This window comes from Phyllobates terribilis, unplaced genomic scaffold, assembly GCF_046119375.1.
Source record: "Phyllobates terribilis strain yellow unplaced genomic scaffold, ASM4611937v1 Scaffold_1019__1_contigs__length_468203, whole genome shotgun sequence".
Classification (NCBI taxonomy): Eukaryota; Metazoa; Chordata; class Amphibia; order Anura; family Dendrobatidae; genus Phyllobates; species Phyllobates terribilis.
This window is the reverse complement of record NW_027363779.1, coordinates 368,266-389,151: the sequence shown is the minus strand read 5'-3', so window position 1 is coordinate 389,151 and position 20,886 is coordinate 368,266. Positions and strand designations below refer to the sequence as shown.

At 47.2% G+C, this 20,886-nt stretch overlaps 1 protein-coding gene across 1 annotated transcript; it reads left to right on the top strand.

The window, feature by feature from the left end:
* Positions 1 to 909: 909 nt before the first annotated feature.
* Positions 910 to 19,821, top strand: LOC141241675 (uncharacterized). The gene is made up of 6 exons (XM_073668789.1): positions 910 to 974; positions 1,577 to 1,634; positions 11,398 to 11,476; positions 13,032 to 13,129; positions 13,252 to 13,369; positions 17,739 to 19,821. Exons 1-6 carry the CDS (start codon positions 910 to 912, stop codon positions 19,364 to 19,366), a joined length of 2,046 nt encoding a protein of 681 aa, XP_073524890.1. The 3' UTR covers positions 19,367 to 19,821.
* Positions 19,822 to 20,886: the final 1,065 nt, after the last annotated feature.

Here is a 20,886-nt window from a genome sequence, read left to right as displayed (position 1 = left end):
AGGTGACTGCTGGGACATTATACAGGACAGCACTGGAGGATTCTGGGTGATGACCGGAGAGGTGACTGCTGGGACATTATACAGGAGAGCACTGGAGGATTCTGGGTGATGACCGGAGAGGTGACTGCTGGGACATTATACAGGACGGCACTGGAGGATTCTGGGTGATGACTGGAGAGGTGACTGCTGGGACATTATATAGGACAGCACTGGAGGATTCTGGGTGATGACCGGAGAGCTGACTGCTGAGACGTTATACAGAACAGCACTGGAGGATTCTGGGTGATGACGGTGTCGTTGTTGTCAGGTTCCTATAAGGTGTCAGGACGTCGCTGTCTATCTCTCCATGGAGGAGTGGGAGTATCTAGAAGGACACCAGGATCGGTACCAGGAGGTGATGATGGAGGAGCTCCGGCCTCTGACATCACCAGGTGAGAGGAGACTCTTGTTGGCTCCGGTGGATGTGATGATTTCTCTCGGCCTCGTCCTATAATAGATGATTTTTCTCCAGACTTGCTCTGGTTTTCTCTACATTTTCTCACAGCTTTCATTCCCTGATTCATCTCTTCTGATCTGTGAGTCATGGTTTCTCCGCTGTCGTCTTCATCAGTCTTCAGTCTTCGTCCTCGGCGGTTTCTTTCTGAATCTTTCACCTTCCTTAGAGCATCGGTCACATTTTGTCTGCAGATGTCCCAGCGCTTCTGTCCGTTCTCTCCTATGATTTCTTTTGGTACCGGAGTCTGATCGTTACTCAGCAGAGTCGGGGTTAATTTACTGATGATTTTCCCCCTAATCCGCTGTCGCTCGTCCATCCCTCTGAATCGGTCAGGCTCAATGTCGTCATCAGTCGTGGTCGGGCTTCTGGCTTTTTGGGTTTTGTTTCTCAGCATTTATTGGGCGGTAAGAACGATGTCGCTGCCATTTTCAGAACTGTTCCTGACACCCATCACTTTATCTTCCGTTATCGGAGCTGTGTGAGGGCTTCTCTTCTTGAATGGCCGTTGACCTTTTTATTGGTGACTTTTTTTGATTGTTGTTTTTTCATTACAGTTTTGGGGAGGTGTTTCTGATGTGTTTTTTTCTTTTGGCGTTTACCGTGTGCAATAAATCCTGACGTGAAAATGCCAAATAATAATATATATATGTGTGTGTGTATATGTATGTAGATAGATAGATAGATAGATAGATTTATTTTTATAAAACAAAAACATTTGTTCTAATTTTGGGAGACAAAACAAAAATAATGGGGACTTCAATCTGAGATCCTGGTCTGGTGGTAATAATTGTAAGTCTCCCTTAAAGGGATGTTTGTTCAGAAGAATATGTATTATGGAGCTTTTCTGTGGAGTCTGACCAGACAATCTCTCCTTGGCTCCCCGTGTGCATCAGTAAGCGCCCATGACCCCGGTGCCGGCTCTCTAGTTGTCCTTTCTACACATTGATAGGTACTAACCGCTGCGTACCGGGTGCTCCCCACAACACCGTCCTTCCGGGTTCTGTGACTTCATCCGTCAGCCGTACATGTGCCCTTTTTTCCTCCTTTAGAGACAAACGCAGATATTGCTGCCTATTTTAGTGTTTATACCGAGGCGGATGTTGAGATTTATCTCTATTTAAAGAAGAAGAAAAATGCGGTAACCCGTCTTTTAATAGGAGGAAGTCAGGTTCTCTCCTCTGAGTGATCCCAGAGGATCCTGTCCAGGAGGGAGGCCGTGTCCTCATGGTGACATCATGAGCTCTCAAAAAAACAATCACTGGTAAATAGTCTTCCCCCAATCTCCATACAGTGAATTAGGAGAGAAGAAACCAATGGATAGAAATGTGGAGCTTTCTCCAGCTCCTCTGTGGTTCCATCCCCGGAGACGAAACTTGGAGAAGTTGTGTTTTTTAGTACGGCTCCTCCATCTGACTGACGAGGGTCTTCTCTGTCCCTCTCCTCAGGGTCCTCATCCTCCGAGTGCAGAGCATTAGGCTTTGGCCTCGCTGATTATCACTTCATAGTTGAGGCCCACAATGTGCTGGGACCTCGGTACCGGTGGTGAGGACCACAACAATGTAATTTATTCCCAGATACATAAACATAGAATTACCGGTTCTGAGAGACGGATCTCATATATAGATGACGCGCCCCCTGGGCCTGTGCTGTGCAGGGGATACCCGGAGCCGGATCGCTGGGGGTTGTAGTCTCAGTGTGGCGGTGACCCGGTCCGTGCCCAGGGCGGTCAAACCAGTGGCAGTCTTAGGTAATAACAAATGTCCGACTACGCCACCCGTGGATTGCGGTCAGTGGGGACCGCTGCTGCGCTGCCGACCGCTGAGGCTGATGTTGTTTGCGCAGCTGAGTATGGGATAACTCCCCACGGGAGAAGTATTGCCTCAGGGCAGCTAGTGTGGATGATGGGAGTGATGGTGTGAGCGTCCCAGTAGTAATGGTGCTGGTGTGGCGATGAAACACAGAGACGTGTGGTGCAGTTCAGGGTCTTTACTGATGGTATAAGGCAGACCCTCCCGGGAGTACTGGTTAGCAGTAGGGGCCTGGTCAGTCTGTGAGCAAGCAGGATCTCCCCTGGCCAGGTGGAGTTGTAGGCCTCCCCGACTATCTGCACTCTTTCCTGACTACCTTGCTCTATGCGGGTAGAAATAGCCCACGTCCCTGAGTATACCGTGTGGTGCTCACCCGTATGGCCGGTGACTTGGGGCCTTCCGTTAGCCTCCGATTCACGATGGCGGTGCTGGTCCCTTGCTTGTGACCGTGCCTTCGGGTTTCTAAGGCCAGAGGACATGGAATCCCCTGCCGGTTGGATTCTGCTGCTGGACCTGGATGTCCCCACAGCTTCGGACTCCGTGTCCGGGTTATTGTCTTCAGCCAAGGCGAGCTTTCTAGCTTCCAGCCTCTGGCACTCGCTCCTGCTCCTACAGAGCTCCTGTTGTAACTTTCCCTGTGTCTGCTGTCCTCCAGACCTGGCTGCGTCTCTGTCTGGGACTTCACTCACTAATCCCGCCCGAGACCCAGTTTATAAGGGCAGATTCCTCCCCTCCCAGGTCTGGGTGGGCCGGGTTGCATGCTTAGGGCTCCTGACCAGAGAAACCTCCCACTTGCTCTCAGACATAATATCTCTATTACTGTGGTAACCAGACCCCTGGGGTGCCACATTCCCCCCTTGTAAATTTTAGTACTCTGGGACTAAACACATTTTTTTTTTTAAAGAAACATAAATGCAGGGTATAACAATAATACAATAACATATTTACAGGAAGCTTTAGTTCTTTAAAGGTCACGGCGTGTCTGCAACCGGGTGTCCATATCACCCAAGGTGAAGTTTTAAGCGAAGTAGGGGACCTGTTCAAAGCAAACCCCTTGCGTTGGCCTTGGGCGTGGCTGCAAGGCTGGAGCTAGCTACTTTGGGCCGCAAGTAGGCCACGCCAGACAGGTTTTCTCTTCCGCGGCCGTCTTCGCAAGAGGCACCAAGGTGCAACTATCTACAAAATTGTTCCGGTTATCCAGTGTCCATAACCTGTTAGTCCAAATAAATCTGCAGGTTAACTGAGAAACATAATTAATAACAGGCAACAAACATAAACCATAAATATTTTCAAGAAACAGGTAAATTCACAGTGCATTACTTATATTCTCCAGCGCGCGGGCATTTGACCTCTAGTGACTCTAGTGGACCTACGGAGCTCACTAACTGGTCCTGCACTACAGGGTGTAGGAGGTGTTATGGGCAAGCTGGGCAGCTTTCTGCGCACTCTTTGGCTCACTAGGGGCACGGCAGGCTCACTACTAGCAGAGGGTTGATTCTCCTGGGCTGCTGGTGTGGATTCTTCTGCCTCCTGGGCCGGCTGCTCTTCCAGCTCTACCTGGTCTTCTGTAGGCACTTGAGGGGCTAGCTGGAGAAAGGTGAGGACGGGCACCACGATAGCGTTGTTTACTTGTGTCCAGGACCAGGGAAAGTCTCCGAGTACGGTGCTGATCATTTCCTCCTTTTCCTCTACGGGTTGAGGGTCTTCCTGATCTTCATCCGTGCTTTGTAACTTCTCGGGGCACTTTTTCAGGTGGTCTCTGGAGACAGTGGCTGTGGTCTCTCCTCCATCCTTACTGATGACGTACACCTTTGGATTATTGTGGCTTGAGGGCAGTACGGTGTACGGGTCCTTTTCCCACTGGTCATCCAACTTATGGAGCCGCCTTTTTCTTTTCAAGACCTGCTCTCCAGGTACCAAGGGAACAGCGGGAGCATGTTGGTTGTAAGTCCTCTCCTGCCTTTCTCTTGATTGACAGAGACTTCGCTCGACGCTCTCCTGTACTTTCCGGTACTGCTGCTGCCGTTCTGTATCCCAGTCTGCTTCTGGCGAGGTGTCCTCGGGTGTCAGGACTCCCATATCCAGGTCAACAGGCTGCTTACCAGGTCTTGCTCGCATTAGGTAAGCCGGGGTACAGTTGGTGGAACCTACCGGGATGTGGTTATACAGGTCCACCAGATCGGGCAGTTTCTCAGGCCACAGACTGCGTTCTTCCAGGGGCAATGTTTTTAGCAGATCTATCACCACCTGGTTCATCTTCTCGCAGAGTCCATTGGTTTGGGGGTGATAGGGCTTTGTTCTTATCTTCTTGCAGCCATACAGGTTGCAGAACTCCTGGAAGACCTCCGCTTCGAAGGCTGGTCCTTGGTCCGTCAGCACTTGGTCCGGGTACCCGTGTGGGCGACAGAAGTGCAGCTGGAAGGCTCTGGCTGCTGTCTGAGCCGTCAGGTCTTTGACAGGGACCACCACCAGGAACCGGGAGTAGTGATCCACGATGGTTAAGGTGTAGACATACCCGCTTCTGCTTGGAGCCAGTTTAACATGGTCCAGAGCGACCAGTTCCTGCGGCTGCCTGGTGATGATGGGCTGCAGGGGAGTCCTCTGGCTGGCACGGTCCCTTCTTCTTAGATTGCACGGGCCACAGTCTCTACACCACCTCTCAATGGCTCCTCTCATGCCTATCCAGTAGAACCGTTCACGCAGCAGGAACTCCAGCTTCTTCCATCCGAAGTGCCCTGCCCCATTGTGGTAGGCCTCCAGCACCATAGCTGCGTCCCGTCTCGGTACCACCACCTGCCAGATCAGTTCATGTGTCCGGGAATTGACCAATCTGCGGCACAACTTCTCCTTGTAGAGAAACAGTCTGCTCTTCTCCGTCCACAGTTGCTTGGTCTCTTCCGGAGCGTCTGGGTCCAGGCGGGCGTCAGCCTGGGTCAGCATCTCCTTCACCAGACGGACTGCGGGGTCGCTGTCTTGTGTCTCCGCCCAGTTGTAGTGGGGTAAGGGGTTGAACGTAGCGGATCGCTAGCCCCTCACACGGTGGGAATACTGGGTAATCCCATGACTGTGAAACGCAGGGAGTTCGATCTCTTCCAATTCTTCTGGATCCTCCCCTTCGTCCGGTAGGTTTGGCATCCTGGACAGGGCGTCCAAGTTGGTATTGGAGCGTCCTGCCCGGTACTTGATCGTGAGCTCAAAATTGGACAGGCGGGCCATCCATTTCTGCTCCAGGGCACCCAGTCTTGCAGTGTCCAGGTGTGTCAACGGGTTGTTGTCCGTGTACACGGTGAACCTGGAAGAGGCAAGGTAATGCTTGAAACGTTCGGTTACTGCCCACACCACTGCCAGGAACTCTAGCTTGAACGAGCTGTAATTCTCAGGGTTTCTTTCCGTGGGTCGCAGTTTTCGGCTGGCGTAAGCAATTACCCGTTCTCTCCCCTGCTGGATCTGGGACAGTACGGCCCCTAGCCCGATGTTGCTTGCGTCCGTGTGGAGGATAAAGGGCTGGCTGTAATCAGGGTACGCCAGGATTTCATCCCCCGTGAGGGCCATCTTCAGCTGGCGGAATGACTCCTCTTCCAGCTTTTCCCATTTGAAGGGTGGCTTCTGGTTTTTGGCCTTCCTGGACTGGCCTATCAGGAGGTCCTGCATAGGAGCTGCCTTCTTGGTAAAACCGGGAATGAATCTTCGGTAGTAGCCTACCAACCCGAGGAACTGCCGCACTTCCTTTATGCTGGATGGTCTTGGCCAGTCCTTAATTACGGTGATCTTGTCAGGGTCGGGGGCTACTCCGTCAGCACTCACCACGTGTCCCAGGTACTGTACCTTTGGCTTCAGTAGATGACACTTTGAGGGTTTTACCTTTAGGCCATAGTTTGCCAGGGCTTCAAACACTTCTGCCAGGTGTTCCAGATGGTCCTCATAGGTCTTAGAATAGACGATGACGTCGTCCAGGTATAACAGGACCATCTCGAAGTTCCGGTGTCCCAGACAGCATTCCATCAACCGTTGGAAGGTTGCAGAGCCCGAACGGCATACAGTTAAATTCGCTGAGTCCCATCAGGGTGGTGAATGCGGTCTTCTCCCGGTCCGCCTCTGCTACAGGAACCTGCCAGTACCCGCTAGTGAGATCCAAAGTAGAGAAGAAGTTAGCAGATTTTAATGCAGCTAAGGACTCTTCTATCCTTGGTAACGGGTACGCATCTTTGTGTGTGATACGGTTGACCTTCCTGTAGTCTGCACACATTCTCATGGTGTTGTCTTTCTTTTTCACTAAGACTAGTGGAGCTGCCCAAGGGCTACAGCTGTCCCTACAGCTGTCCCTAATTACCCCAGCCTCCTTCATGTCTTTTAGCATCCCCTTGGCGTGTTGATAGTGTGCAGGGGGTACGGGTCGGTATCTCTCTTTTATGGGAGGATGGTCTCCGGTTGGGATGTGATGTTCTACCCCATTTACTCGCCCTAAGTCTAACGGGTGTTTGCTAAACACTCTTTCGTACTCTTGAACCTCCCGATAGACTCCCTGTTTTTGGTGTGAGGGAGTGGAGTCAGCACCCAAATGCAGTTGCTGACACCAGTCCTCCATTGGTTTCTTAGAGCCGTTACCTTCACATCCAGCTGGATGAATGTCTCAAGTGGGGTACCACAGGGCTCCGTCCTGGGACCTGTATTGTTCAACATCTTTATCAATGATTTAGATGAAGGAATTGAGGGTAAACTGATTAAATTTGCTGATGACACAAAGCTAGGAGGGATAGCTAATACTAGAGAAGAGAGAGAGAGGATTCAAAAAGACCTAAATAAACTGGAGCAGTGGGCAGCAACCAACAGAATGATTTTTAACAGGGAAAAATGCAAAGTACTACATCTGGGCAATAAAAATGAAAAAAGCATATACAGAATGGGAGGAATAGAGCTAAGCAACAGTACATGTGAAAAAGACTTAGGTATACTAATAGATCATAGACTGAACATGAGTCAACAGTGTGATGCAGCAGCAAAAAAGGCAAATACAATTCTGGGATGTATTAACAGAAGCATACAGTCTAGATCACGTGAAGTCATTATCGGTCTTTACTCCTCTTTGGTCAGACCTCATCTGGAATACTGTGTACAGTTTTGGGCACCACATTTTAAAAAAGACATAGACAAACTGGAGCAAGTTCAGAGAAGAGCGACCAGAATGGTGACTGGTCTGCAAACTATGTCCTATGAGGAACGGTTGCAGGATTTGGGAATGTTTAGCTTGCAAAAAAGAAGACTGAGAGGAGACTTAATAGCTGTCTACAAATATGTCAAGGGCTGTCACATTGTAGAAGGATCATCTTTATTCTCATTTGCACAAGGAAAGACTAGAAGCAATGGGATGAAACTAAATGGGAGGAGACACAGATTAGATATTAGAAAAAACTTTTTGACAGTTAGGGTGATTAATGAGTGGAACAGGCTGCCACGAGAGGTGGTGAGTTCTCCTTCAATGGACGCCTTCAAACAGAGGCTGGACAGACATCTGTCTGAGATGATTTAGTGAATCCTGCTTTGAGCAGGGGGTTGGACCAGATGACCCAGGAGGTCCCTTCCAACTCTACCATTCTATGATTCTACCTTCCTCTGGTTGAGATGGAGGCAAGGGTTCCACGGCCTGTACAGAGTTCTGGTTGATGGTGAACAATTTGGCTAGCGTGGCATACCGGGGCAGGTGTACTTCTCTCTCCCCGATATTTATGATGCGGACGGGCACCCTCCCATGGCGTACATCGACCACCCCCCGTGCTGTCAAAATGGTGGGCCTACTGTCTGAGTAGACGGGTTCTACCATTGCTTGGTAGTCTCTACCTCTTAGACCAATAGCTGCCCGGCACCAAATCATCATCTCACTTTTTGGGGGCATGGCAATAGGGAACGGGTCACACATTCTCACGCTACCTATCTCACCACCAGATAGTTCCACTTGTTGCCGCTTCATCAGTGCCCGGATCTCTTTCTGGAGCACACGCTGCTGGCTGGAACTGGCGTTCTTGGCAACCTGTTGCAAAATAAGAATCACCTCTGCAAGACAGTTTTCAATTACGTTAGTACCTAGGGTGATTTTTGGGTGACTCTCGCGACGGTCAATGTCCACAATGATAAGTCCTTGTGCCGGCAGTTCAACTTTACCGACCTTGATAGGATTTAAGGAAATGATCATCTGTGGCACGGGCTGACCATTGCTGGCGATAATGTCAGGTCGTCATCTGGGTAGCGGGTTATGTCCGTGTCATTCCAGTACCGCTTGAAGAGCACGTACGGGATGGTGGTGACCTGTGACCCGGTGTCTAGTAGGGCACTCATAGGAATGCCATCCAGTACCATGGGCAAGACCGGACGTCCCCCTACGTATTTGTCACGCCAGTTTGATGGGCCTGATGATCTTATGCCTGGGGATTGGCCCTCTACCCCAGGTTGTGCCCGTTTAAATGACAGTACCTTGCCATATGTCCAGGTTGATCGCAGCGGCGGCAGATGGGTCGTCCGTCCTCGTTGTATCTGTCGCTGGGTCTTCCTCTGGCCGGTGGGGTCCTCCTCAGTCGGCGCCACGGGACGTCCTCCGGTCCGGATGCCAGCTAGATCTTTCCTGGAGAAGAGACCTGTAAAGACTGCACAGTTCTGGTTAGCGCGGCAACGCTCTTAGTCAGTTCTTGGACCTGATGGTGCTGGTCTGTTGCCGGGTTATTGTTCAAAGCCTGTGCATCAGCTCCCACAGGCCCTGCAGACAAGGGCGCCGCGTCCTGGTGATAAGTGATAGCAGGGCGCCTGTGGGTCACAGCGCCACCTGGTGCTGGTTCTCGGAGCACCCGGATGGCTCTGTCCTTGAACTGTGCAAAGTCCACGTCAGGGTCCTGTAAAGCCATTGCCCGCAACTGGGTTCGGTGGGCATTGCACAGTAGACCCTCAATAAATTGTTCGGTCAGCAACTTGTCTTCATTTCCCACGCTGTCAGGGTCTGCCTGCTTAATGGCTCTCAGGGCCTCTTGTAGGTTTAGAGCATAGTCTCTTATACTTTCATGTGCCCGTTGTTTGCACCCGTAAAATCTGAGCTTTATTTCGGCTGAGGTGCGGGTATCAAATGTGTCTTTCAGCCGGGCTAGTATCTCTCTGACAGTCCTCTTCTTCCCAGGTGACCAGGACTTTATCTCCCTTTGGGCTGCCCCGATTAACTGGGCCACCAGAATGCTCACTTTTTGCTCTTCTGTGAGGGGGTATACCTGGAAGAGGCTATCAAGTCTTTCCCTAAAGTCACTCAGGGTATGTGACTCCCCTGAGTACTGGGGTAGCCAGGTTGCCCCCGGGATATAAGGCATGGTGAATGGCATGACCGCTGCAGTGGTTGCGCTGGTGGCCGGTGTGGCGGTGGAGCTCCCCTCGGTGTCCGACATCCTCCTTCCCCCCTAGTGGACCGTGGCCTACCTTGCGATGCTCTTCTTCTGTAGGCCGCGGCTCCGCAATCAATCGTCGGGGTAGAGGACCTGGCGTCGCGCTCCGATGACGTCAGCGTCGCTCTTCCTCCCTTCCAGGACCTTACGCAGCGTCGGAGCGTGGGGCGGAGCTTCGGATCTCGCGCGCTTTCGGCGTCCACGCCCCTCTTCTTCCCGCGCGGCGTCCCGAAGATGGCGTCCGAAGGCGGGAAGCAGCTGCGGATGGCGGGAAGAAGGCGGGAAACGGTCCAAGATGGCGTCCGATGGCGGGAAACGACTCCGGACGGCGGGAAACTTCGCCACAGGTAAGTTCAAAAGTCTTTTTCAGGCACGCAGTACCCGGTGGTTGCGGGCACGAAATCCTGCCGACTACGCCAAAGTTGACGCGCCCCCTGGGCCTGTGCTGTGCAGGGGATACCCGGAGCCGGATCGCTGGGGGTTGTAGTCTCAGTGTGGTGGTGACCCGGTCCGTCCCCAGGGCGGTCAAACCAGTGGCAGTCTTAGGTAATAACAAATGTCCGACTACGCCACCCGTGGATTGCGGTCAGTGGGGACCGCCGCTGCGCTGCCGACCGCTGAGGCTGATGTTGTTTGTGCAGCTGAGTATGGGATAACTCCCCACGGGAGAAGTATTGCCTCAGGGCAGCTAGTGTGGATGATGGGAGTGATGGTGTGAGCGTCCCAGTAGTAATGGTGCTGGTGTGGCGATGAAACACAGAGACGTGTGGTGCAGTTCAGGGTCTTTACTGATGGTATAAGGCAGACCCTCCCGGGAGTACTGGTTAGCAGTAGGGGCCTGGTCAGTCTGTGATCAAGCAGGATCTCCCCTGGCCAGGTGGAGTTGTAGGCCTCCCCGACTATCTGCACTCTTTCCTGGCTACCTTGCTCTATGCGGGTAGAAGTAGCCCACGTCCCTGAGTATACCGTGTGGTGCTCACCCGTATGGCCTGTGACTTGGGGCCTTCCGTTAGCCTCCGCTTCACGATGGCGGTGCTGGTCCCTTGCTTGTGACCATGCCTTCGGGTTTCTAAGGCCAGAGGACATGGAATCCCCTGCCGGTTGGATTCTGCTGCTGGACCTGGATGTCCCCACAGCTTCGGACTCCGTGTCCGGGTTAGTGTCTTCAGCCAAGGCGAGCTTTCTAGCTTCCAGCCTCTGGCACTCGCTCCTGCTCCTACAGAGCTCCTGTTGTAACTTTCCCTGTGTCTGCTGTTCTCCAGACCTGGCTGCGTCTCTGTCTGGGACTTCACTCACTAATCCCGCCCCAGACCCAGTTTATAAGGGCAGATTCCTCCCCTCCCAGGTCTGGGTGGGCCATGTTGCATGCTTAGGGCTCCTGACCAGAGAAACCTCCCACTTGCTCTCAGACATAATATCTCTATTACTGTGGTAACCAGACCCCTGGGGTGCCACATAGACAGATACACGGCAGGTCATATATTCAGTCTCTGTGTCTCCACAGATGGATCCAGGAGGAGAAATCCACCAGAGAGATGTCCCCGTCCTCTGTATTCCCATTACTGTCCAGAGGAGAATCACAACATCCCAGAGGATCATCAGGTAGATGACACTGAAGACCCCACAACATCTGACCATGAAGTGATGGGATTTGAGCTCATCTCACATTGTTCTTTTTTAGGGTGAAGATCTGATTGATATTAAGGTTGAGGTTATACATGGAGCAGAAGAGGCGACCGCAATATGGGCCGATCAGCAGGGTGAGGAGGGAAGACTGTCGTGTCGGTTCTATGGTCATCTACTACTACTTCCATCATTGCATGACACAATCTACAGTGGCATGTAAAAGTTTGGGCACCCCTGGCCAAATTCCTGTTATTGTGACCAGTTAAGCAAGTTGAAGATGAAATGATCTCTAAAAGACCTAAAGTTAAAGATGACACATTTCCTTTGAGTTACCCTGGGACATTTGTGTGCTCAGATAACTTTGACCAATGATTCAGATCTTACTTAGCCTGTTAGGGTTATGGCTCGTTCACTATCATCGTTAGGAAAGGCCAGGTGATTCAAATTTCCAGCTTTATAAAAACACAGCTTACTCTAACATTGTGCCAAAATAACCGCAGCCATGGCTTCTTCTAAGCAGCTGTCTAGCTCTCTGAAAATGGTGGAGGCCACAAAGCAGGAGAAGGCTATGAGCAAAGCACTTTCAAGTTGCCCTTTCCTTGGTTCAAAATGTAATAAAGAAATGGCAGTTAACAGAAACAGTGGAGGTCAAGATAAGGTCTGGAAGACCAAATTAATTTTCAGTAGGATTGCTAGAGAGGCAAATCAGAACCCCCGCCTGACTGCAAAAGACCTTCAGAAAGATTTAGCAGACTCTGGAGTTGTGGAACATTGTTGTACTCTTCAGAGACACCTGCACAAATATGGCCTTCATGGAAGAGTCATCAGAAGAAAACCTCTCCTGCGACCTCACCATAAAATTCAGCGTCAGAAGTATGCAAAAGTACATCTAAGAAGGTCTGATGCATTTTGTAAACAAGTCTTGTAGACCGATGAGGTTAAAATAGAGCAATGATCATAGTTGTGTGGAGAAAAAAGGGCACAGAATTTTAGGAAAAGAACATCTCGCCAACCATTAAGCATAGTGGTGGATCAATCATGCTTTGGGGTTGTGTTGCAGCCAATGGCACAGGGAACGGGTAGAGGGAAGAATGGATTCCTTGAAATTTCAGCAAATTCTTGATACAAACATAACACCATCTGCAAAAAAAGCTGAAGGTAAAAAGAGGATGGCAAATGATAATGATACTAAACACACGTCAAAAGCTGAAGGTTTTACAATGGCCCTCATAGTCCCCTGATCTGAACATCATTGAAAATCTGTGGCTAGACCTCAAAATAGCAGACGATGCAAGACGACCCAAGAATCTCACAGAACTGGAAGAATTCTCCAAAGAAGAATGAATGAAAATCCCTCAAACAAGAATTGAAAGACTATTGTCTGGCTACAAAAAGCATTTACAAGCTGTGATACTTTCAAAAGGGAGCGCTACTAGGTACAAACCTTGCCGGGTGCCAAAACTTTTGCATTTTCCCTTATTGAATTTTTTTTAAATGTAAAAGATGAAAATATATATAATTTATTATTCATTGTTTTGCCTAAACTACAAAGGAAATGTCATCTTTAACTTTAGGCCGTTTAGAGATTATTTCATCTTCAACTTAACTGTTCGCAATAACAGTAATTTTGACCATTGGTGCCCAAACTTTTACATATCACTGTATTCTGTCACTGTGTGTTTCCTACAGATGGACTCATGGAAAGAAATCCACCAGAGAGATGTCCCCGTCCTCTGTATCCCCAGGACTGTCCAGAAGAGAATCACAACATCCCGGAGAGTCATCAGGTAGATGGTGCTGAGCCCTGTACCGGATCTGTATATGGGGGGACATTTCTGATCGAGGTCATAGATGTTACAGATTTTGGTGGTTTCTTGTATTGTGCTGATTGTTACATCTGATATATCAGGAGGAAGATCCGACTAAGAATAAAGAGGAAGACGAGACAGAAGAAGAAGCGATGACGAGGAGGGATCAGCCGTGTGTGAGTGACGGGAAGGAGGAGATTCCTGTAGATGTTTCCACAGGTGTGTAATAATGACCGGCGTGTGATGATGATGACTGGCGTATGACGATGATGACTGGCATGTGACTATGATTAGCGGCGTGTGATGATGATTACTGGCGTATGACGATGATGATTGGCATGTGACTATGATTAGCGGTGTGTGATGATGATGACTGGCGTATGATGATTGGCATGTGACTATGATGACCGGCGTGTGATGATGATGACTGGCGTATGACGATGATGATTGGCATGTGACTATGATTAGCGGCGTGTGATGATGATGACTGGCGTATGACGATGATGATTGGCATGTGACTATGTTGACCGGCGTGTGATGATGATGACTGGCGTATGACGATGATGATTGGCATGTGACTATGATTAGCGGCGTGTGATGATGATGATTGGCATGTGACTATGATTAGCGGCTCCTGATGATGACTGGCGTATGACGATGATGATTGGCATGTGACTATGATTAGCGGCGTATGACGATGATGATTGGCATGTGACTATGATGACCGGCGTGTGATGATGATGACTGGCGTATGACGATGATGATTGGCATGTGACTATGATTAGCGGCGTGTGATGATGATGACTGGCGTGTGATGATGATGATTGGCATGTGACTATGATTAGTGGCGTGTGATGATGATAACTGGCGTATGACGATGACGATTGGCATGTGACTATGATGACCGGCGTGTGATGATGATGACTGGCGTATGACGATGATGATTGGCATGTGAGTATGATTAGCGGCGCCTGATGATGACCGGTGTGTGATATTGTATGAAGTCTCCGGTGCAGTGAAGCTTTATCCGCCGTCCACATCACAGCAGAAGCGTCCGGTGATGGCGCGGCTGCTCTTGTACAGAGTCCGGTTGCGCACCGATGAATAACTGGGCCGCATTCACACCTCTTCTTAATGATTTAATAAGCACATTTTTAATTTTCCTAATTGTGTTTTTTAATATTACTTCCATCTTTTATTTTCATATTATTCTTACACAAGTCTCATGTTGCCATATAAATGACTGAGCTTGCGATTCGGACAGAACCCCGGGGGAAGATTCCGTATAATGAGGCGCTGTGGACGCCGTCTGGCCTATGATCCAGTGATGTCCATCTTTTTCAGCGTGCATAAAAGCACAGGCGACCAGAGGCTAGACGGAGTCCGGTGTAACTCTGCTGCCTCATTATTCTGAATGGATCCCTCGGGGGTGTCATCTGAATCATGTATTTTGTAGATTTAGATGGAAACCCCGATGTACAGTGGGTGCGGAAAGTATTCTTACTCCTTGAAATTTTTCACTCTTTGTTTCATTGCAGCCATTTTGTAAATTGAAAAAGTTCATTTTTTTCCTCATTAAAGTACACTCTGCACCCCATCTTGACTGAAAAAAAAACAGTAATGTAGAAATTTTTGTAAATTTATAAAAAAAAAAAGCCTGAAATATCACATGGTCATAATTATTCAGACCCTTTGCTCAGTGTTGAGTAGAAGCACCTTTTGAGCTAGTACAGCCATGAGTCTTCTAGGGAATGATGCAACAAGTTTTTCACCCCTGGATTTGGGGATCCTCTGCCATTCTTCCTTGCAGATCCTCTCCAGTTCCATCAGGTTAGATGGTGAACGTTGGTGGACAGCCATTTTCAGGTTTCTCCAGAGATGCTCAATTGGGTTTAGGTCAGGACTCTGGCTGGGCCAGTCAAGAATGGTCACAGAGTTGTTCTGAAGCCACTCCTTTTGTCATTTTAGCTGTGTGCTTAGGGTCACTGTCTTTTTGGAAGGTGAACCTTGGGCCAAGTCTGAGGTCCAGAGCACTCTGGAAGAGGTTTTCATCCAGGATATCTCTGTACTTGGCTGCATTCATGTTTCCTTCATTTGCAACCAGTCATCCTGTCCGTGCAGCTGAAAAATACCCCCATAGCATGATGCTGCCACCACCATGTTTCACTGTAGGGATTGTATTGGGCAGGTCATGAGCAGTGCCTGGTTTTCTCCACACATACCGGTTAGAATTATCACCAAAAAGTTCTATCTTCGTCTCATCAGACCAGAGAATCTTATTTCTCATAATCTGTGAGTCCTTCATGTGTTTTTGAGCAAACTCTATGCGGGCTTTCATATGTCTTGCACTGAGTAGATCCTTCCATCTGGCCACTCTGCCATAAAGGCCCGACTGGTGGAGGGCTGCAGTGATCATTGACTTTTGTGAGCTTTCTCCCTTCTCCCTACTGCATCGCTGGAGCTCAGCCACAGTGATCTTGGTGTTTTTCTTTACTTCTCCTACCAAGGCTCTTCTCCCACGATTGCTCAGTTTGCTGGACGGCCAGGTCTAGGAAGACTTCTGGTGGTCACAAACTTCTTCCATTTAAGGATTATGAAGGCCACTGTGCTCTTAGGAACCTCGAGTAATTCAGAAATACTTTTGTAACCTTGGCCAGATCTGTGCCTTGCCACAATTCTGTCTCTGAGCTCCTTGGGCTGTTCCTTTGAGCTGATGATTCTCATTTGGTCTGATATGCACTGTGAGCCGTGAGGTCTTATATAGACAGGTGTGTGTCTTTCCAAATCAAGTCCTATAAGTTTAATTAAACACTGCTGGACTCCAATGAAGGAGTAGAACCATCTCAAGGAGGATCACAAGGAAATGGACAGCATGTGACTTAAATATGAGTGTCTGAGCAAAGGGGCTGAATACTTATGACCATGTGATATTTCAGTTTTTCTTTTTTAATAAATCTGCAAAATTGTCTGCATTTATGCTTTTTTTCAGTCAAGATGGGGTGCACAGTGTACTTTAGTGAGAAAAATAAATGATCTTTTTCGAATTTACCAAATGGCTGCAATGAAACAAAGAGTGAAAAATGTAAAGGGGTCTGAATACTTCCCGTACCCACTGTAAGTGTTCAGCACAGGATAAATATGCTCCAAAATGTTCTGTACCCCAAAATGCCACCAAGAGCTTCTACTCAACCCACAAAAAACAAGTCCCCACTCAGGTTCATCATCTGTAAACAGTAATATAGGGGGTGTCCATATTACTGGAAGCACAAAGGTTCTGGAAAAGTGACTTGGCTCCCACTTAAAGAAATCCAGTGACATCTGCGCTCCCAAATCCAAATGCCCCCTCCTCCTGGGCCCCACCGTGTGCAGTTAGCATCCACATGTTTGGCATTACTGTAGCGAGGAGAGCCAATTTATTTGTCCAGAAAGCACTAGCTGGGAATCGTACTGGGCGCTACAACGTAAGGGCACTGCAATGTACCGGACACTACAATGTACTGGCCACTATAAGGGAATATTTGCATTTTCACTTCACAACATCCATTACTGCTCGTTTCTGGGAAGCACCCATGGAGTAAAATTCATCACTATACCTGTAGATACATTTCCATAGGGGTGTAATTTCCAAACTGGTGTCACTTGAGGGGGGATTCTGCTCTTCTGCCACTTCGGGGCTCTGTATATGGAGTCTGCAAACTGTTCTACTAAAGTTTGTTCTCCAAGAGTCAAATAGCGCTCCGTCCCTCCCGAGTCTCGCCATGTGGCTAAGCAGTACAGTACAGACACATATGGGGTATTGCCCTGTTCAGCAGAAATTGTATAACAAATTATGTGGTCATTTTTACCCATTTTCCCTTGTGAAAATGTAAAATCTGGGGCTAAAATAACATTATAGTGGTAAAAATGTAATTTTTTTTCTTCACTGTTCAATTGTATAACATTTTGTGAATCACAATTACCTTGTATTCATTGGGAAAGTGCGCGGTGGATGCTGGATGTGACGCGCGGGGAAACCCCACCCACAGCCCGGCATCCACCGCGGAGATCGCATCACCAAGTCACGCCTCACTTGACGTGACATCAGGGGAAGCAAGAGCCGGCTGCAGCCGGGGGTCGCGTGATGCCGGTGAGTGGCCAGCGATAGCGCCGCTCACAGCCAATAAAGACAAAGCTAGGTAATTAGAAAAAACCTTCTCTCAACGGGTTAATTACATTGGCGGCATTTTTAATAGTAGTGGACAACTTCTTTAATTACGTGGACACTTTTCTATACTAAGGGCAAGATACGAAGCTTGAGAGAGTGAAATGGCACTGGAGGTACATTAAGGGAACCTGTCATCAGTAATTACCACTTAACGAACTATTTGCTGTCTAATCTCTGCCACCCCTGACTTGTGCCAATGTCACCAGTTTATAAGTGTCATTCACTTTACCCGTCATTGTGTTAATGTTATGGCATGTAGTTGTCCTCCTTATTACCGGTACTTTCACTGACGAGGGTCTTCATTGTGAGATCCATAAAAAACATTTAAAAATCCTTTTTGTGTTGTTGAAAAAATCACATGTAATCTATCTTTCCTCCTTACAGGAAATCCTTGTGAGAATAACGGTTTATCACTAAATTGTAAAAGAGAAGATATCAGGAAGCACTCTAATAGAGGAAACCTCATCACCCTTCCTGTACCTCCTGGACTTCACAGCACTTCACTTTCTTATAATCCTCCTAATCATGTGGAATCATCTCCTGAGCAATCTCACATTATTACCAAAAGTCCAGGGGGCAAAGTGGATTCAAGATTTCAGTGTGACAAGCAATTTACAAAAAGCTCAGATTTTTTCACTCACAGAAATCACAAAGGTAAAAAGCCATACTCCTGTTCAGAATGTGGGAAATTCTTTACCTATAAATCACAATTTATTATACATGAGAGAATTCACACAGGAGAGAAGCCATTTTCATGTTCGGAATGTGGGAAATGTTTTGGAAGTAAATCAGACCTTGTTAAACATCAAAGAATTCACACCGGGGAAAAACCTTTTTCATGTTTACAATGTAGAAGGTGCTTTCCAGAAAAATCACAGCTTGTTATACATCAGAGAATTCACACAGGAGAAAAGCCGTATTCATGTTCAAAATGTGGAAAGTCCTTCACAGGTAAAGGAAGTCTTATTAGACATGAGAGAATTCACACAGGAGAGAAGCCATATTCATGTTCAGAATGTGGGAAATGCTTTACAGATAAAAGGACTCTTATTACACATCAGAAAATTCACACAGGAGAGAAGCCGTATTCATGTTCAGAATGTGGAAAGTCCTTTACAGATAAAAGGAGTCTTATTCCACATCAGCGAATTCACACAGGAGAGAAGCCATATTCGTGTTCAGAATGTGGGAAATGCTTTAGAAATAAAGGGAATCTTATTAGACATCAGAGAAATCACACAGGAGAAAAAACATTTTCATGTTCACTATGTGAGAAGTCCTTCACAAATAAAGGGCATCTTAGTAGACATCAGAGCATTCATACTGGAAAGTCGCCATATTCATGCTCAGAATGTGGGAAGTGTTTTAGTTATAAATCAGATCTTGTTAAACATCACAGAATTCACACAGGAGAGAAGCCGTATTCATGTTCAGAATGCGGGAAATCTTTTATGCGTAAATCAATTCTTGCTGCACATAACAGAATTCACACAGGAGAGAAGCCATATTCGTGTTCAGAATGTGGGAAATGCTTTAGAAATAAAGGGAATCTTATTAGACATCAGAGAAATCACACAGGAGAAAAAACATTTTCATGTTCACTATGTGAGAAGTCCTTCACAAATAAAGGGCATCTTAGTAGACATCAGAGCATTCATACTGGAAAGTCGCCATATTCATGCTCAGAATGTGGGAAGTGTTTTAGTTATAAATCAGATCTTGTTAAACATCACAGAATTCACACAGGAGAGAAGCCGTATTCATGTTCAGAATGCGGGAAATCTTTTATGCGTAAATCAATTCTTGCTGCACATAACAGAATTCATACAGGAGAGAAGCCATTTTCTTGTTCAGAATGTGGGAAATGTTTTATATATAAATTGGATCTTGTTAAACATCACAGAATTCACACTGGAGAGAAGCCGTATTCATGTTCAGAATGTGGGAAATCTTTTATACATAAATCACACCTTGTAAAACATGAGAGAAGTCATACGGAAAACAAAGTATAATTATGTTCACTGTGTTTTATAAAGTTTAATAAGCATTGTTCAGTATAAATGAGTACACCCCCTTTGATGAGTAAGATTTTGTTTAATAGCTCATTGAACACAAGATCAATTTCTACAATTTTGCCAACACTAAGTTTCATAGAACATTTTTTTTGTAATCAAAACATGAAAGTAAGGTTAATAATATAACTCTCATTACAAAATCTTCAGTTTTACTCAAATTAGTTGATGCAAAAATGAGTACACCCCACATCAAAAGCTACTACATCTATTATTTTGTATGGCCTCCATAATTTTAAAGGACGGCACCAAGTTTTCTAGGCCTGGAATGAACAAGTTAGTGACAATACTATATCTATCTTTTATCTCTCTTTCGATAACGAGCTCTTAGAGCCTGGATGCTGGATGGAGCGATGACAACTTGTCTCTTCAGAATCCCCCATAGGTGTTTGGTTGGGTTCAGATCAGGAGACACTTGGCCACAGAATCACTGTCACCCTGTTCTTCAGAAATTTAACAGTGGCCTACCAAGGGAACAGAGTGATGGCAGCATCTTTTCTGTCACTACAGAGCAGAACATCTGTGAATTCAAGATCCCATCAATGAAATGTAGCTCCTCATGCAGCCGCACATAAGGACACGGCCACCACCAGGTCTCACTGTAGACACCATGCATTCTCATTGTATTCCTCACCTCTTCAATGTTATACAGTTTTGAAGCCATCAGTTCCAAAAAAAACCTTTATCTTGGTCTCATCACTCCAGAGTATAAAGTCCCAGGAGTCTTCATATGTTTCCGCATGTGTCCTGGCAGATTGTAGGGCGGCTTTTTTGCGTATGGGATTTAGGAGAGGCTTTCTATGTGGACAACACCCATGTCTGCCATTCCTCTATAGAAAACATTGTCTGCTTTCAGCTCATCTCTCAATGCTTGGATGAAAAATCACAGTTGGGAAGGAATGGACGGGACAAAGAAAGTTACTGATAATCCAGCACTTGTTTTCCAGTTTGAATAAAACCAAAAACTTTTATTGAACAAATCAAATTAAAATCATAGAAACATTAAAAAACAGATAGGAGCAAAACATCTCTGCGTTTCTACCTGGTATTTGTGTTCAGTTCTTCTTCATGACATAATAAATCACCAGTAACCGGCTTCTCATACACATCATAGGGTCTAATGCACAGCGGAGACCCCCAGCCCCAAATGGACATGTGCAAGTATGTCTACATTACCCCTATGGATGATCATATGTCCACAACAAGAAGCATCCGTGCAATAGAAGAATGAAGTGTCTGCATCTATAATGTGTATATTATGTATAATTACTATAAAAGAGGAAAAACACAATTCAGTAAATGGATACAAGGTCTGAACGAAGCTTCATATCACTGGGGAATCTGGAGGCCAATTCCAGAATCCACAAGGCTTCTCGGGGGTGTACTTTTTATACCAATCTCCCCCCTTAGCTGGTCTGGTGACATATTCAATACCCACAACTGTAAAGTGATTAATCCCT

What these genes read in the sequence shown, in the direction of transcription:
- LOC141241675 (XM_073668789.1), top strand. Translation starts at nt 910, where the DNA reads ATGTCGCTGCCATTTTCAGAACTGTTCCTGACACCCATCACTTTATCT. An exon ending in AATATGGGCCGATCAGCAGG is followed by an intron (nt 11,477 to 13,031) that starts GTGAGGAGGGAA and finishes TGTTTCCTACAG; the next exon opens with ATGGACTCATGGAAAGAAAT. An exon ending in ACATCCCGGAGAGTCATCAG is followed by an intron (nt 13,130 to 13,251) that starts GTAGATGGTGCT and finishes CTGATATATCAG; the next exon opens with GAGGAAGATCCGACTAAGAA.